Source organism: Lagenorhynchus albirostris, chromosome 18, assembly GCF_949774975.1.
Source record: "Lagenorhynchus albirostris chromosome 18, mLagAlb1.1, whole genome shotgun sequence".
In the NCBI taxonomy this organism is placed as follows: domain Eukaryota; kingdom Metazoa; phylum Chordata; class Mammalia; order Artiodactyla; family Delphinidae; genus Lagenorhynchus; species Lagenorhynchus albirostris.
In genome coordinates, this window is record NC_083112.1 from 50769257 (window position 1) to 50782163 (window position 12907).

The 12907-nt window shown below is 37.6% G+C and overlaps 1 protein-coding gene across 1 annotated transcript in view; it reads right to left on the reverse strand.

Annotated features, from left to right (window-relative positions):
* MYCBP2 (MYC binding protein 2) overlaps positions 1-12907 on the reverse strand; it is a 273159-nt gene that overhangs the window by 229376 nt on the left and 30876 nt on the right. The window contains exons 2-3 of the mRNA XM_060129458.1: positions 9236-9311; positions 694-909 (exon numbers count right to left, since the gene is read on the reverse strand). Of these exons, the coding sequence (XP_059985441.1) occupies positions 694-909; positions 9236-9311 (292 nt within the window). The remainder of the gene's footprint in view (positions 1-693; positions 910-9235; positions 9312-12907) is intronic.

Here is a 12907-nt window from a genome sequence, read left to right on the forward strand (position 1 = left end):
AACAGTTTGTTCTACTTCAATACATGTTTCTATAACACCAATTAGATTATATGCCTCTGGTAAATATGGGAGTGATATCAGAACAATGCAGAATTGGTTCATATGTAATTTTTTTCCTAGGCAAAAGGAGCCAGGATAGCAAGAGTACAATTAACCTTATGCAGAAAAGGCAAAAGCTCTCAGCTCAGCTGCTGCACAACCAGGAGCACTTCTAGCTCTATTTCAAGAAAAATTAAAATGTATACCTGTACCCAGAGGGAGGGATGTGTCCCCAGCTTTTCGTGGCTCTTGGCTTGTAGTAATTTGCACTTCCTCTTGTGCCCACCTTAATAGCAGCTCACTGGCTCAGAGTCCCACTTCCATCTGCAATGGCTCAGTGCCCACAAGCCACCATTTCCCCTGTACTGCTTTTGTACATTTTTAACAGCCCCTGTAACAGACTCCAAGCCACTGAACTCCCTTCCTATGCTTTCCAAGTACTCCCCACTGAGGTACCAATTGTTGACTTTGTTAGCACTCCAATTATAAAGTTGCATAAAGTTTTCCTGATCTAGCTCAAACCTATTTTTACCCATAGGCTCTGTTATTTTCAGTGTGCAATTTTATTAAAAGCAAGGCATTTTAGCAATGCAAACATATGTATTAAAGCCCAAATATGTAGGTTATGCATCAAAGTGGATCTTAGTGACTTACCTTTGGAAGCTTGATAGGGGGCTCTTTGGATTCCTCCTCTTCATCACTATCTGATTCTCCACTCTGCACAGAGTTCTTAGATGCAGCTGCCAACGATGTTTCCTTTTTCTGCCATTCCAGAACGCAATGGCGTACATTGCAATAAATATTAAATGCCGAAGGATTGCTATGTAGTTTGATATCTGGTATGATTACTGTATTCTCCAAGTTTTCAGACTGAAATACAGGATATAATATTTCAATTTTATATTCCTTTCCATCATCATCAATTCTCATTTTTTTAAAAAAATTAAATATTAGACAGGCTAGATGATTTGTAGAAGTCACATAGGTGATACAGCAATAACCAACCTGATAAGGGCTGGAAAGACACCAGCAAAAAACTCATCAGGACTACCCTTTTACCCCACAATAGGAAAAGAGCCAACAAAGCTCAACTGCTGGATTCAAAGGATATTCATTTGTTGCTTTTCTGAGGGACACCAGATGTACTGCAGAGTCTCAAAGGCCTACTACAAATGTTGAATTACATTTTGATTTCTTTCAAAAGTAGATATAGGGCCTTAAACAGAAATTAAGACTAAAAAAAAAGACTAATCCCTTAACTTTAGTCAATTCTAATTTCATTCTCATTCAAATAATGGTAATGCTAAGAAAACTACAGATTATGGGCATATGTTTTCTGAAAGCTCTCTCTTAGCTATCTGTCTTAATAAGTACTACAAATCACATGTTTGGTACTTTAATTGTTAAAATTAAATGCTCGGGAATTCCCTGGTGGCGCAGTGGTTAAGAATCGGCCTGCCAAGGCAGGGGAAATGGGTTCAATCCCTGGTCCGGGAAGATCCCACATGCCGCGGAGCAATTAAGCCCGTGAACCACAACTACTGAAGCCCACGTGCTGCAACTACTGAAGCCCGCACGCCTAGAGCCCATGCTCCACAATGAGAAGCCACCGCAATGAGAAGCTGTGCACTGCAAAGAAGAGTAGCCCCCACTCACCGCAGCTAGAGAAAGCCCGTGCACAGCAACGAAGACCCAACACAGCCAAACAAACAAACAAAAACAACTAAATACTCAATTTGTATTTTGGTCCAGCATTTTATTCATCAGACTCCAACCACATTTTTGAGATCAACATTTACATCATAAATATACAGAACTAGTTTAAGATAGTCTACAAATGCAAATTCCAACAATTAGAGTATGTCCAACAAGTATCCAAGGTAAATAAAATGACACTTTGAGTACCAAGAACATTTAGTCTCAAAATTCTACACTTCTTCCATAAATAATTAGGAAAAAAATGGAGTACTTCTTGTTAAATCAAAGTATACTAAAGTTAACTGACATATAACATGTAAATAGGTCTTCCAGAGATATTAAAAACAAATATTAATAATTCAAATCCAACAATACTCTTAAAAAGATGATACATCATGATCAACTCAAACAAGGATGTACAACACTGGAAAAGCAATCCAAAATCCACACCAACAAAAGTAAGAGGAAAAAAAAATAAGACACTGTAAATAAACATGGAAGAAGCATTTGACAAAAATCAAATACCCATTCATGACAAAAGCCTAAGTAAATTAGGAACAGAAGAGAATTCCAAAACTGGATTAAGGGTATGTATGAAAAACACACAGCTAACATAGTAAAAGACTGAATGCCTTCACCCTAGATTGCAAACAAGGGAAAGATATCTACTCTCAGCAATCAGACTCAACAATGTGCTAGATATGCTATCCAGTGCAGTAACCCAAGAAAAAGAAATAAAAGGTATAGTTAGAAAGAAGAAATTATCTCCTAGAAATCAAATGTGTTTATTTGTAGGAGACATAAAAAAGAATCTTAAGTCTGCAAAAAAAAGTCACTAGTAATAATGTGTGGATTTAGCAAAGTCACAGGGTACCAAATAAATCTATAAAAATGAATAATATATCTATATCCTAGGAGTAAACAATTAAAATATGTAGTTTTAAAACTAGTAGCAGTAAAGTTACAGACTGGGAGAAAATGTTTGCAAACCACGTATCTGACAAATGACTAGCATCCAGCATATATAAAGAATTCTCAAAACTCAGAGAGTAGAAAACAAGCAAGCAAGCAGCCCAATTAGAAAATGGGCAAAAGACATGAACAGACATGTCACTGAAGAAGATATACAGAAGGCAGATAAGCACATGAAAAAAAGTTCAATATCATAAGCCATTAGGGAAATACAAATTAAAATAAAATGAGATTAGTACACACCTATCAGAAAGGCTAGAGTAAAAGATAGTGACATCAACAAATACTGGTGAAGATGTGGAGAAACTGGATCTCTCATACATTGCTGATGGGAATGTAAAATGATACAGAGACTAGAAAAAGTACAGCTTTTTCTTAGAAAATTAAACATGTATTTACAGTATAATCCAGCAGTTGCACTCTTAGGCATTTATACCAGAGGAATGAAAACTTATGTTTATAAAAACACCAGCACATGAATGTTCATAGAAGCTTTATTCAAAATAATCAAAACTGGAAACAACTCAGATGTTATTTAATGAATGAAGGGTTAAGCAAACTGTGGTATATCCATGCCATGGAACGCTTACTCAGCAATAAAAGGTGCAAGCTTGGTATATGCAACAACTTGGATGAATCTCAAGGAAATTATGCTAAGTGGAAAAGAACCAATCCCAAAAGGTTACATACTGCATGAGTCCATTTACATAACATTCTTGAAATGACAAATTACAGAGATGGAGAACAGATTTGTGGTTTGCAGAGGCTAGGGACAGGGTGAGGTTTGGAGGTGTCTTTGTTTATACAAAAGTAGTACAACGGTTCCTTATGATGAAACTGTTCTACACCTTCACTGTAGTAATGGTCACAAACACCCACACATGATAAAACTGCCTAAAACTAAATACACACAAACAAATAAGTGCATGTAAAACTGGTGAAATCTAAATAAGATCTGTAGGTTCTATCAATGTTAATTTCCTAGTAGTGATATTTACTATAGTTATGCTATACCTTACCAATGGGAGAAAATGGGTAAAGGGTACACAGGATCTCTCTATATTATTTCCTACAACTGTGTTCACATTACAATCTCAAAATTAAAACAAAATTTTTAAATAATAGCATTTACAATAACATCGAAAATATATAATTATTAGTTAAATTTAATAAAATTATGTACAATCTCTGTTCACTGAAAACCAAAATAATGTTGCTGAGAGAAATTAAAGAAGATAAATAAATGGAGAGAGAGACCATGTTCATCAATGAGAAGATTCCATTTCATTAAAATGGCAATTCTTCCTGAAACCTATATTCAGTGAAATCCCAATAAAAATTCCAGAGGCTTTCTAAAAATGGAAATTTACAAGTTGATTCTAAAATTTATATATAGAAACGTAAAGAACCTAAATTAACTATAGCAATTTTTTTTAAAAAGACCACAGTTAAAAACATATGACCTATTTCAAAACTACTATAATGAAGACAGTACAGTACTGGTATAAAGGTAAACATATAGATTAATTAAACACAATAAATTCCAGAAATAGGCTTAAACAAATACAGTCACCTGGTTTTTTACAAAGGTGCCAGGATGATTCAATGGGAAAAGATGTCTTTTTAAGAAATGATACTGGATCGACTGAATACCAACATGTGGAAAAATGAACATCAACCTTTATCTCATACCATACACAAAAATTAACTTGAAATGGATCACAGACCTACATGTAACAGCTAAAACTATAAAATCTGTAGAAGAAAATATAGAAGAAAATCTATGCGACCTTGGGGTATACAAAGACTTAGAACATGTGAATCATAAAAAAAAATCAATTCGTTAAATTTATAAAACTTAAAAACCTTTGCTCTTATAAAGCACTCTACAAAACCAAAAAAGGCAAACCATAGAAGAGGAGAAATTATTTGCAACACAGCTGACAAAGGACTTTGATCTAAAATGTATAAAGTACCCTCAGAATTCAATAAGAAGACAGTTATAAAAAGGGGAGACGAGTTGAAGAGATTTCACAATAAAAAGACATAATTGGTGAAAGGCACATCACATGATGATTATGATACTCACAACATTAGTCATGAGAGAAAAGCACAGTAAAACACCAGTGAGATATCCCTATATACTTATCAGAATGACTAAAATTTCGTGTAACACTCTTATAGAGTGAAAAACAGTGATATCTTTTCAGGAGTATTTTTTTTTCCTAGCATACAAACTTTGACCATAATTATTCCCTAGGAAATAATTTTAACTGCTTTAAAATCATTCATTTTCATCTATGATTCTAAATGCCCCTTTATTTTACAAAAGAATAAAATTAATGTATTAAAAAAATGACTAAAATTTGAAAAGCTAACAAGATCATGTGTTTGCAAAGATGTGAAGCAACTGGACTTCTCATACACTACTGGTGGAACAGTAAAATGGAATAATCACTTTGGAAACAGTTTTCAGTTTCTCAAAAAGCTAAACATTCATCTACTACGCCACCTGCGAAGAAGAGTTAACACTGAGTTAACACTGCTTACTCCTTGTATTTCTCCAAGGGAACCATCACTGCCCCCTGGCCAGTACTTAGGAATGTGGTCTTTAGAGTTTCCTTTATATTAGGTATTGATGATTTTGTTACATACTCCTAGAGCAACCATACCCACTGGCTTGTCCGACTGCTTTGCAGAAATATCATGACTGACGATGTGAACCCAAGTTTCACTTGCTATGGCTGGCTGCATATCAGGATGTGTCTATGTGACCAGGTCCCCATAAAAGTCTCAGATCCTAAGACTCAAACGGGCTTCCCTGGACAGAAATGTTCCACACATATTCCTGCAGTTCACCACCAGAGAGAAATCATGTCCTGTGTGCTCACACAAGGAAGGACCAGGAGGCCCAGGCCATTACTCCCTAACCACCAACACATTTATTTTTCCTGCTGTTTACTCTGTACTTTTTGTTGTAATAAATCTTAGCCATTAGTATAAATTGCTTTCGAGTCTTATGAGTCCTTCTGGCAAATCATCGAAGAAAACATCACTTAATCATCCCACTCCTAGGTATTTACCCTCCCCAAAAAACAAAAACTTATACCCACACAAAGACTAATACACAAATTGTTCATAGCAGTTTTATTTGCAAGGGACAGAAACTGGAAACAACACCAAAACGTCCATCAACAGATGAACAGATTAACAAATTGGGATATATCCAAACAATGGGATACTAATCAGAAAAAAAAAAGGAAAGACTATTAATATATACAACTACATCAACACAACTCAAAATCATTATGCTGAGGGAAAGAAGCCAGATGCAAGACTATACCCAGTATGATCTCATTTATATGAAATTCTAGAAAATGAAAAATAATCTATAATGACAGAAAATATACCTGTGGTTGTGTACAGCTAGGGCTGTAAGGAGGGATGGAATGCAGCAGAGGATGAGGAAAGCCTTGGGGATGATGGAAAATTTCTAAACCTTGATTGTATCTTTCAAAACTCACTGAATTGTACACTTTATATCCCTGTCTCAGGTTCTACTATTAAGGAACCTGATCTAAGGCAGATACATTTGGTAGCAGGATGCTGAGGAAGTTTCCTGTGTAATGGATTTGACTTCTCTTATAAGGCAGTGAAGTCATTTGCTGGAGAGCAGAATTTATCAGAAGTTTGAGGAGAGTGGCAAAGGTCTGAAATAGCCACAGGAAAATTGGAAGAACTATCTGACCAGAAAAAACAAGACAAGAGTCTGGCTATGGATGGTCCATTTGATACTGGTAATCATGAAACTGTACTGGTATCAATAAATTCTTGTTTAACTCCTTTTAGCAGTACATGGTACTCACCTGCAGGGAAAGAGGGAAAGATGGCTGGATTTGTACAGGACTGAGTTTTGTCAGATAAATCCAACAAATGTACATGAGAGAGAGGAAGATGTGGTAGGCAGAATAATGGCCTCCAAAAATATATACCCCCTAATCCCTAGAACCTGAGAATATGTCATCTTACATGGCAAAAGGGAGCCGGCAGATATGACTAAATTAAGAATTTTGAGATGGGGGATTATTATGGATTATCTAGGTAGGCCCAAAGTAATCCCAAGGGTCCTTATAAATGGGAGAGGGTGGCAAGATGGAAGGAAGCACAACCCAAAGAATGCAGGCAGGCTCTAGAAGCCAGACAAGACAAGGCAATAAATTCTCTTCTAGAGCCTCCAGGAAGAATATAGCCTTGCTGACACTCTGATTTTAGCCCACTGAGATCCATTTTAGACTTCAGACTTCCAGAACCATAAGATAATTTATATTGTTTTAAGCGATAAAGTTTGTGTAATTTGTTACAGCAGCCATAAAGAATACAGGAGATTAAGCAAGAATTTTTCTAAAAATACTGTAGCATCTATACTGGATAAGAAGGAAAGTAAATGAAGGAGATGGCTAATGGAGAAACAGAGGGGTCAATGACAGCAATAAAGAAGGAGATGAAGAAGTATAGCTAAATGGCATTTTAAAAATAACTTTTATAAAAAGAGAGTGGATAAAAAATACTCCAAAAACAGTAATAGAGGGCAAAGAGACTAACACCACCATTTTATGAGCAGTCAATGTTTCTTACTTATCTTTGCATCCCAAATACCAAGCACAAGGCCTGCACAGAGTCAGTGTGCAATTAAAGTCTGAGGTGTAAATGAAGTTTTTTTATATCAGTCTTATCACAAGCTGCTCCTAAAAAAGCAGATATAAAACCTGAAGGCCAACAGAAGAAAGATGAATTATGAAGGGAGCAAAGCTAGTTAGAGACAGAACTGAAGTGGAAGAAAGAGCTTGACGTCCCATATCTTCCTGGATATCACATGCCACCACTTTTAGGAAAATCAACAAATGAAACCTTAAAAAGGGCTTTAAAAGATTTTCAATATTCCCATATTCCAACTCTGCACACAGCAACAAAAAGTGGAAAAGGGTTAGAAGTAGTAAATCTGAATGACTATTTACTTGTTAAAGGTTTTCACATACTAAGTATAGTAAGAATGCTTTCCACTTCCCTCTTCTGTCCCCAAAGCAGTAGTACGACATGATATAGTGAACATATATTATTTATCTGCCCACCCAGCAACATTTCCCTTAGGGCAACCACCCCTCCCATTCCACATAGCCTGCTAATCAGGGTGCTCACCTATAGTCCATCACAAGGTTACAAACATAACTCAGTCTAACCAATCAAAGTACCCCATCTTCCAGGTCAAAGTGAATGATGCAGGTCAATCAAAAACCCTATCCAAGATTTACTGCCACAACTAGTAGAAGAAATCGCTTTTTGCTTAAAGAAAATAAGGCTGGAGCTGCCAGCAGCCTTAGTCCTCAGCCACAGGCAATAAACCCACACTCAGAGGAAAAGAGAAGCAAGAGGATTTGATGACATTATTATAATCTCTGGGTCCAACTGATCAATTCCATCCCTTATCCTTCTATCTTTGGTTCACTACTTTAAAGGAGATTTCTCTCAGTTACAAGAGCAAAAATACTCATTAAAAAGTGCAGGAAACAATTGTCTCTAGAACTTAAATATGATATACAACCCAAGCTAAGTGACTGTTTCTATAACCAAAAGTAGAGCTCTTCAGAAATCACAAGTATGATTGCTTTCTTCCTCCTGTCTAAGCTTCTTGCTACTGTTCATTAGAAAAGAGATTCTTTTACAAAAAGCTGTATCTGGTCCCTGAAAATGTTTAAGAAAAAACTAGATGGATTTTATAGAGAAGATATCTGCACTGGGTAGAAGAACAGATCCTTGATCTCTAAGGTACCACCTAATTCAAATATTCTCTATTGCCTTTTTTTTGTACAGCCACCAACAATCTAAAGAAGCTCAGAACAGTCAAAAGTCTATAGATGCACCAAGATACTCTCTAATTCATAATGTATGCATAGGTATGAGACAAACCAAATCCAAGTCCCAACTCACAAGCCAATTTTACTCAGTTTCCAGTACATGTAGTCAGAGTGAAAAAAGAGAAGAGAAATATACATCTTCCCCCAAAGGACTGATCAAAGAAAACAAGAATAAATAATAAATAATTTTCAGCACCCAGATAATAACTTCCAGGCTGCTGGTCAAAAAGATGCCAAAAAGATGAAACTAAACAGTGTGACCAAATAATAAGGGGTTTTTAAAAATTACTTTAGCACACAGAAATAAAATGATTTGCTAATTACACTCATACCTTATTTTTTTTATTGAGGTATAGTTGATGTACAATATTATACAAGTTTCAGGTGTACAACACAGTGATTCACAATTTTTAAAGGTTATATTCCGCTTATAGTTATTATAAAATATTGGCTATATGCCCTATATTGTACTATATATCTTTGCAGCTTATTTTATACATAGTAGTTTGTACCTCTTACCTCTTACCAAAATTAAAATTACCTTTTTAATTTTGGCATTTTTATTCAAATTAATAAAAAAGTCCTTACTCTCTATAAATTGCTAACAGTTTTACCTTGCTTCTTGTCTTCACTTTTGATTTGCTCTTCTGTTTTCTTTTCAACTTCTTCTTATTTAAAATTTTCTTATTCCTAAAAATGTAAAAAAAAAAATTGAAGAATTATGGAAGTTCATATTTTAGAACATATAAAGCTATTAAAAATAGGTACTTCCAAAACAGATGAATAATTCTTGTATAAACTTTCTATGAAACAATATACTCTAGATGTACATATAAGATACTAACATACAATATGAGCTATTGACATGACAGCAAAATACTGGATAGCTAAGAAATACACATTAAATTATTTTTTAAACGTGAATTCTGCAAATACTTTTATAAAATTTAAAAATTGTAAAAAGCCATCAAATGAAATTTTTAAAACTTTATTCAAAAGTGGGGCTGCTAATAAATACCAGTTATGTTCCCTTCCCAGAAAAATCTGCTCTTTGTAGTAGTCAGGGCTACAGTGCAAAAAGGGTCAGGAGCCCATTTTTACTAAATTACTACAGGAAAACTCCAACTCATACACTTCTCATATCCAGCAGCCAGTTTTTCATAACATCACAGCCCTAAGACCAAATTATTCTTTAAGAAAAAGGAAGCCCCTGAATGACTTTGAGAAAAGTTTTTAATGTGGCTAAGAATTAATGGAAGAAACCCAAATTGAGGAAAATGTATTTTCATCTCATTTAATATTTTTTTACATCTACCATGCTGAAGTGTACACTGCTAGGTACGTAAGACATAAGATGGAAAGGACAGTTCTTTTGCTCAAGGAGCTCAGAGACCTGGATGAAAAGCATAGTTTAAGGATCCAGCAAAAGGATGCTACTGCTATAACAAAGACAAAAGGTGAAGCGGAGGAGGAGGAGGAAGAGGAAAAGGGAAGGATTTGCGGAGGAGGAGAAGGGAGAGACTCCAGATGCTACAGAGGTCAGGTCCTTAACACTTGGTAACTAATGTAGTGGAAGCTGTGACCAAATAAAAAAGTCGTAAGGCTAGGTCACTTGGAGATAGGGATGTCATTCACAAAACAGGGAAGTCAAGGGGAAGAATTAGTTTGCAGAAGGAAAAAATGAGTTTGATTTTGAAAATGTTTGACTTCAAGACACTAAAACGTCAACAAAATACACATGAACAAGCATATGAAAAATTTATCCTTGACACTATTTTCAGCTTCATACTTTAAACTAAAAAAAATCACAAAATCCTATCAATTATATCTTGTAAGCAGTTCTTGAATCTATCTACATCACCTCTACTGCTGATATGCTAATAATGTAAGTAACCCCTACCTCCTGCCTGGACCACTGCGAAAGCTTCATAAAAAAGCTTCATTTCTGCACATCCACGTCTGCCCCTCTTCAATCCATTTTTCATATAAGCACTCAAGTCAACTTTTTAAAAAACAAACGAATAGGTAATTCTCCCACTGTAAACTCTATTAATATATTCTCAGTTCTCTTAGATAAAGACCAAAAGCACTGACGTGGTTTAAAAGATCCTCTACTAACATCTGACTTCCACCAGTCTCTCCCACCTCGTTTTGCATCCTTCTCCAACTTGTTCATCACATTCCAGCCACAAGGACTATTTATTCCGTTGTTTGAACCTGCTAATAAGCTCCTTAGCAGCTTTTTCTTAGGGGCTTTTTCTCCCTCTTCCGGGAATTCTATCCCACATCTCTTGCTAACCCCTATTCATCTTTGAGGTCCCAGTATAAGTGTCACTTACTCAGGAGTGTCCCAGACTAGGCTAGTTTCCCTAACATCCATTCTCATTTCATCTTATACTTGTGTCTCATTGTGTAACCTACAACCTGTATGTTTGGAATTATTTGTTTAATGCATCACTCTCACCAAGCTGTAAGCTCCAAGAGTGCAGAGGCCAAATCGTTCTTGTTCACTGCTCCAGCCTCTGTGCTCAGAAAAGTACCTGAAACAAAGTACTCAACAGTACTTTGAGAGACAGAGAAAATGGGAGGAAGGAGAGAGGACAGGGAGAAGAGAAGGAAGTTCAGAGCTATAGCTACCAGCCTTAGAGAGAAAAATAAGCAGAGGGCCAAGGATGGATCCATAGATACATGAATACATTTAAAGGATATCTAGGGGTTGGCGGCGTGAACACAGCCTGCAGGGGGTTAGCGCACCACGGCTAGCCGGGAGGGAGTCCGGGGAAAAGTCTGGACCTGCCGAAGAGGCAAGAGACTTTTTCTTCCCTCTTTGTTTCCTGGTGCACGAAGAGAGGGGATTAAGAGCGCTGCTTAAAGGAGATCCAGAGACGGGCGCGAGCCGCGGCTAAAAGCACGGACCCCAGAGACGGGCATGAAAAGCTAAGGCTGCTGCTGCCGCCACCAAGAAGCCTGTGTGCGAGCACAGGTCACTATCCACACCCTCCTTCCGGGAGCCTGTGCAGCCCACCACTGCCAGGGTCCCGGGGTCCAGGGACAACTTCCCCGGGAGAACGTACGGCGCGCCTCAGGCTGGTGCAACGTCACTCCGGCCTCTGCCGCCGCAGGCCCGCCCCACTGCGTACCCATCCCCCCCCCCCCCCCGGCCTGAGTGAGCCAGAGCCCCCGAATCAGCGGCTCCTTTAACCCCGTCCTGTCTGAGCGAAGAACAGACGCCCTCCGGCGACCTACACGTAGAGGCGGGGACAAATCCAAAGCTGAACGCCTGGGAGCTGTGAGAACAAAGAAGAGAAAGGGAAATCTCTCCCAGCAGCCTCAGAAGCAGCGGATTAAAGCTCCACAAGCAACTTGATGTACCCTGCATCTGTGGAATACCTGAATAGACAACCAATCATCCCAAATTAAGGAAGTGGACTTTAGGAGCAAGATCTATGATATTTTTCCCCTTTTCCTCTTTTTGTGAGTGTGTATGTGTATACTTCTGTGTGAGATTTTGTCTGTATAGCTTTGCTTCCACCATTTGTTCTAGGGTTCTATCCGTCCGTTTTTTTTTTTTCTTAAAAAACTTTATTTTCTTAATAATTATTTTTTATTTTAATAACTTTATTTTCTTATTTTATTTTATTTTCTTTCTTTCTTTCCTTCCTTCCCTCCTCCCTCCTTCCCTCCTTTCTTTCTTTCTTTCTTTTTCTTTCTTTCTCTCTCTTTCTTTCTATTTTTTCTCCCTTTTATTCTGAGCCGTGTGGATGAAAGGCTCTGGGTGCTCCAGCCAGGAGTCAATGCTGTGCCTCTGAGGTGGGAGAGCCAACTTCAGGACACTGGTCCACAAAAGACCTCCCAGATCCACATCATATCAAAAGGCAAAAATCTCCCAGAGATCTCCATCTCACTACCAACACCCAGCTTCACTCAATGACCAGCAAGCTACAGTGCTGGACACCTTATGCCAAACAACTAGCAAGACAGGAGCACAACCCCAGCCATTAGCAGAAAGGCTGCCTAACATCATAATAAGTCCACAGACACCCCAAAAACACCACCAGACGTGGACCTGCCCACCAGAAAGACAAGATCCAGCCTCATCCATCAGAACACAGGCACGAGTCCCCTCCACCAGGAAGCTTACACAACCAACTGAACAAACTTTAGCCACTGGGGACAGACACCAAAAACAACGGGAACTACGAACCTGCAGCCTGCAAAAAGGAAACCCCAAACACAGTAAGATAAGCAAAATGAGAAGACAGAAAAACCCACAGCAGATAAAGGAG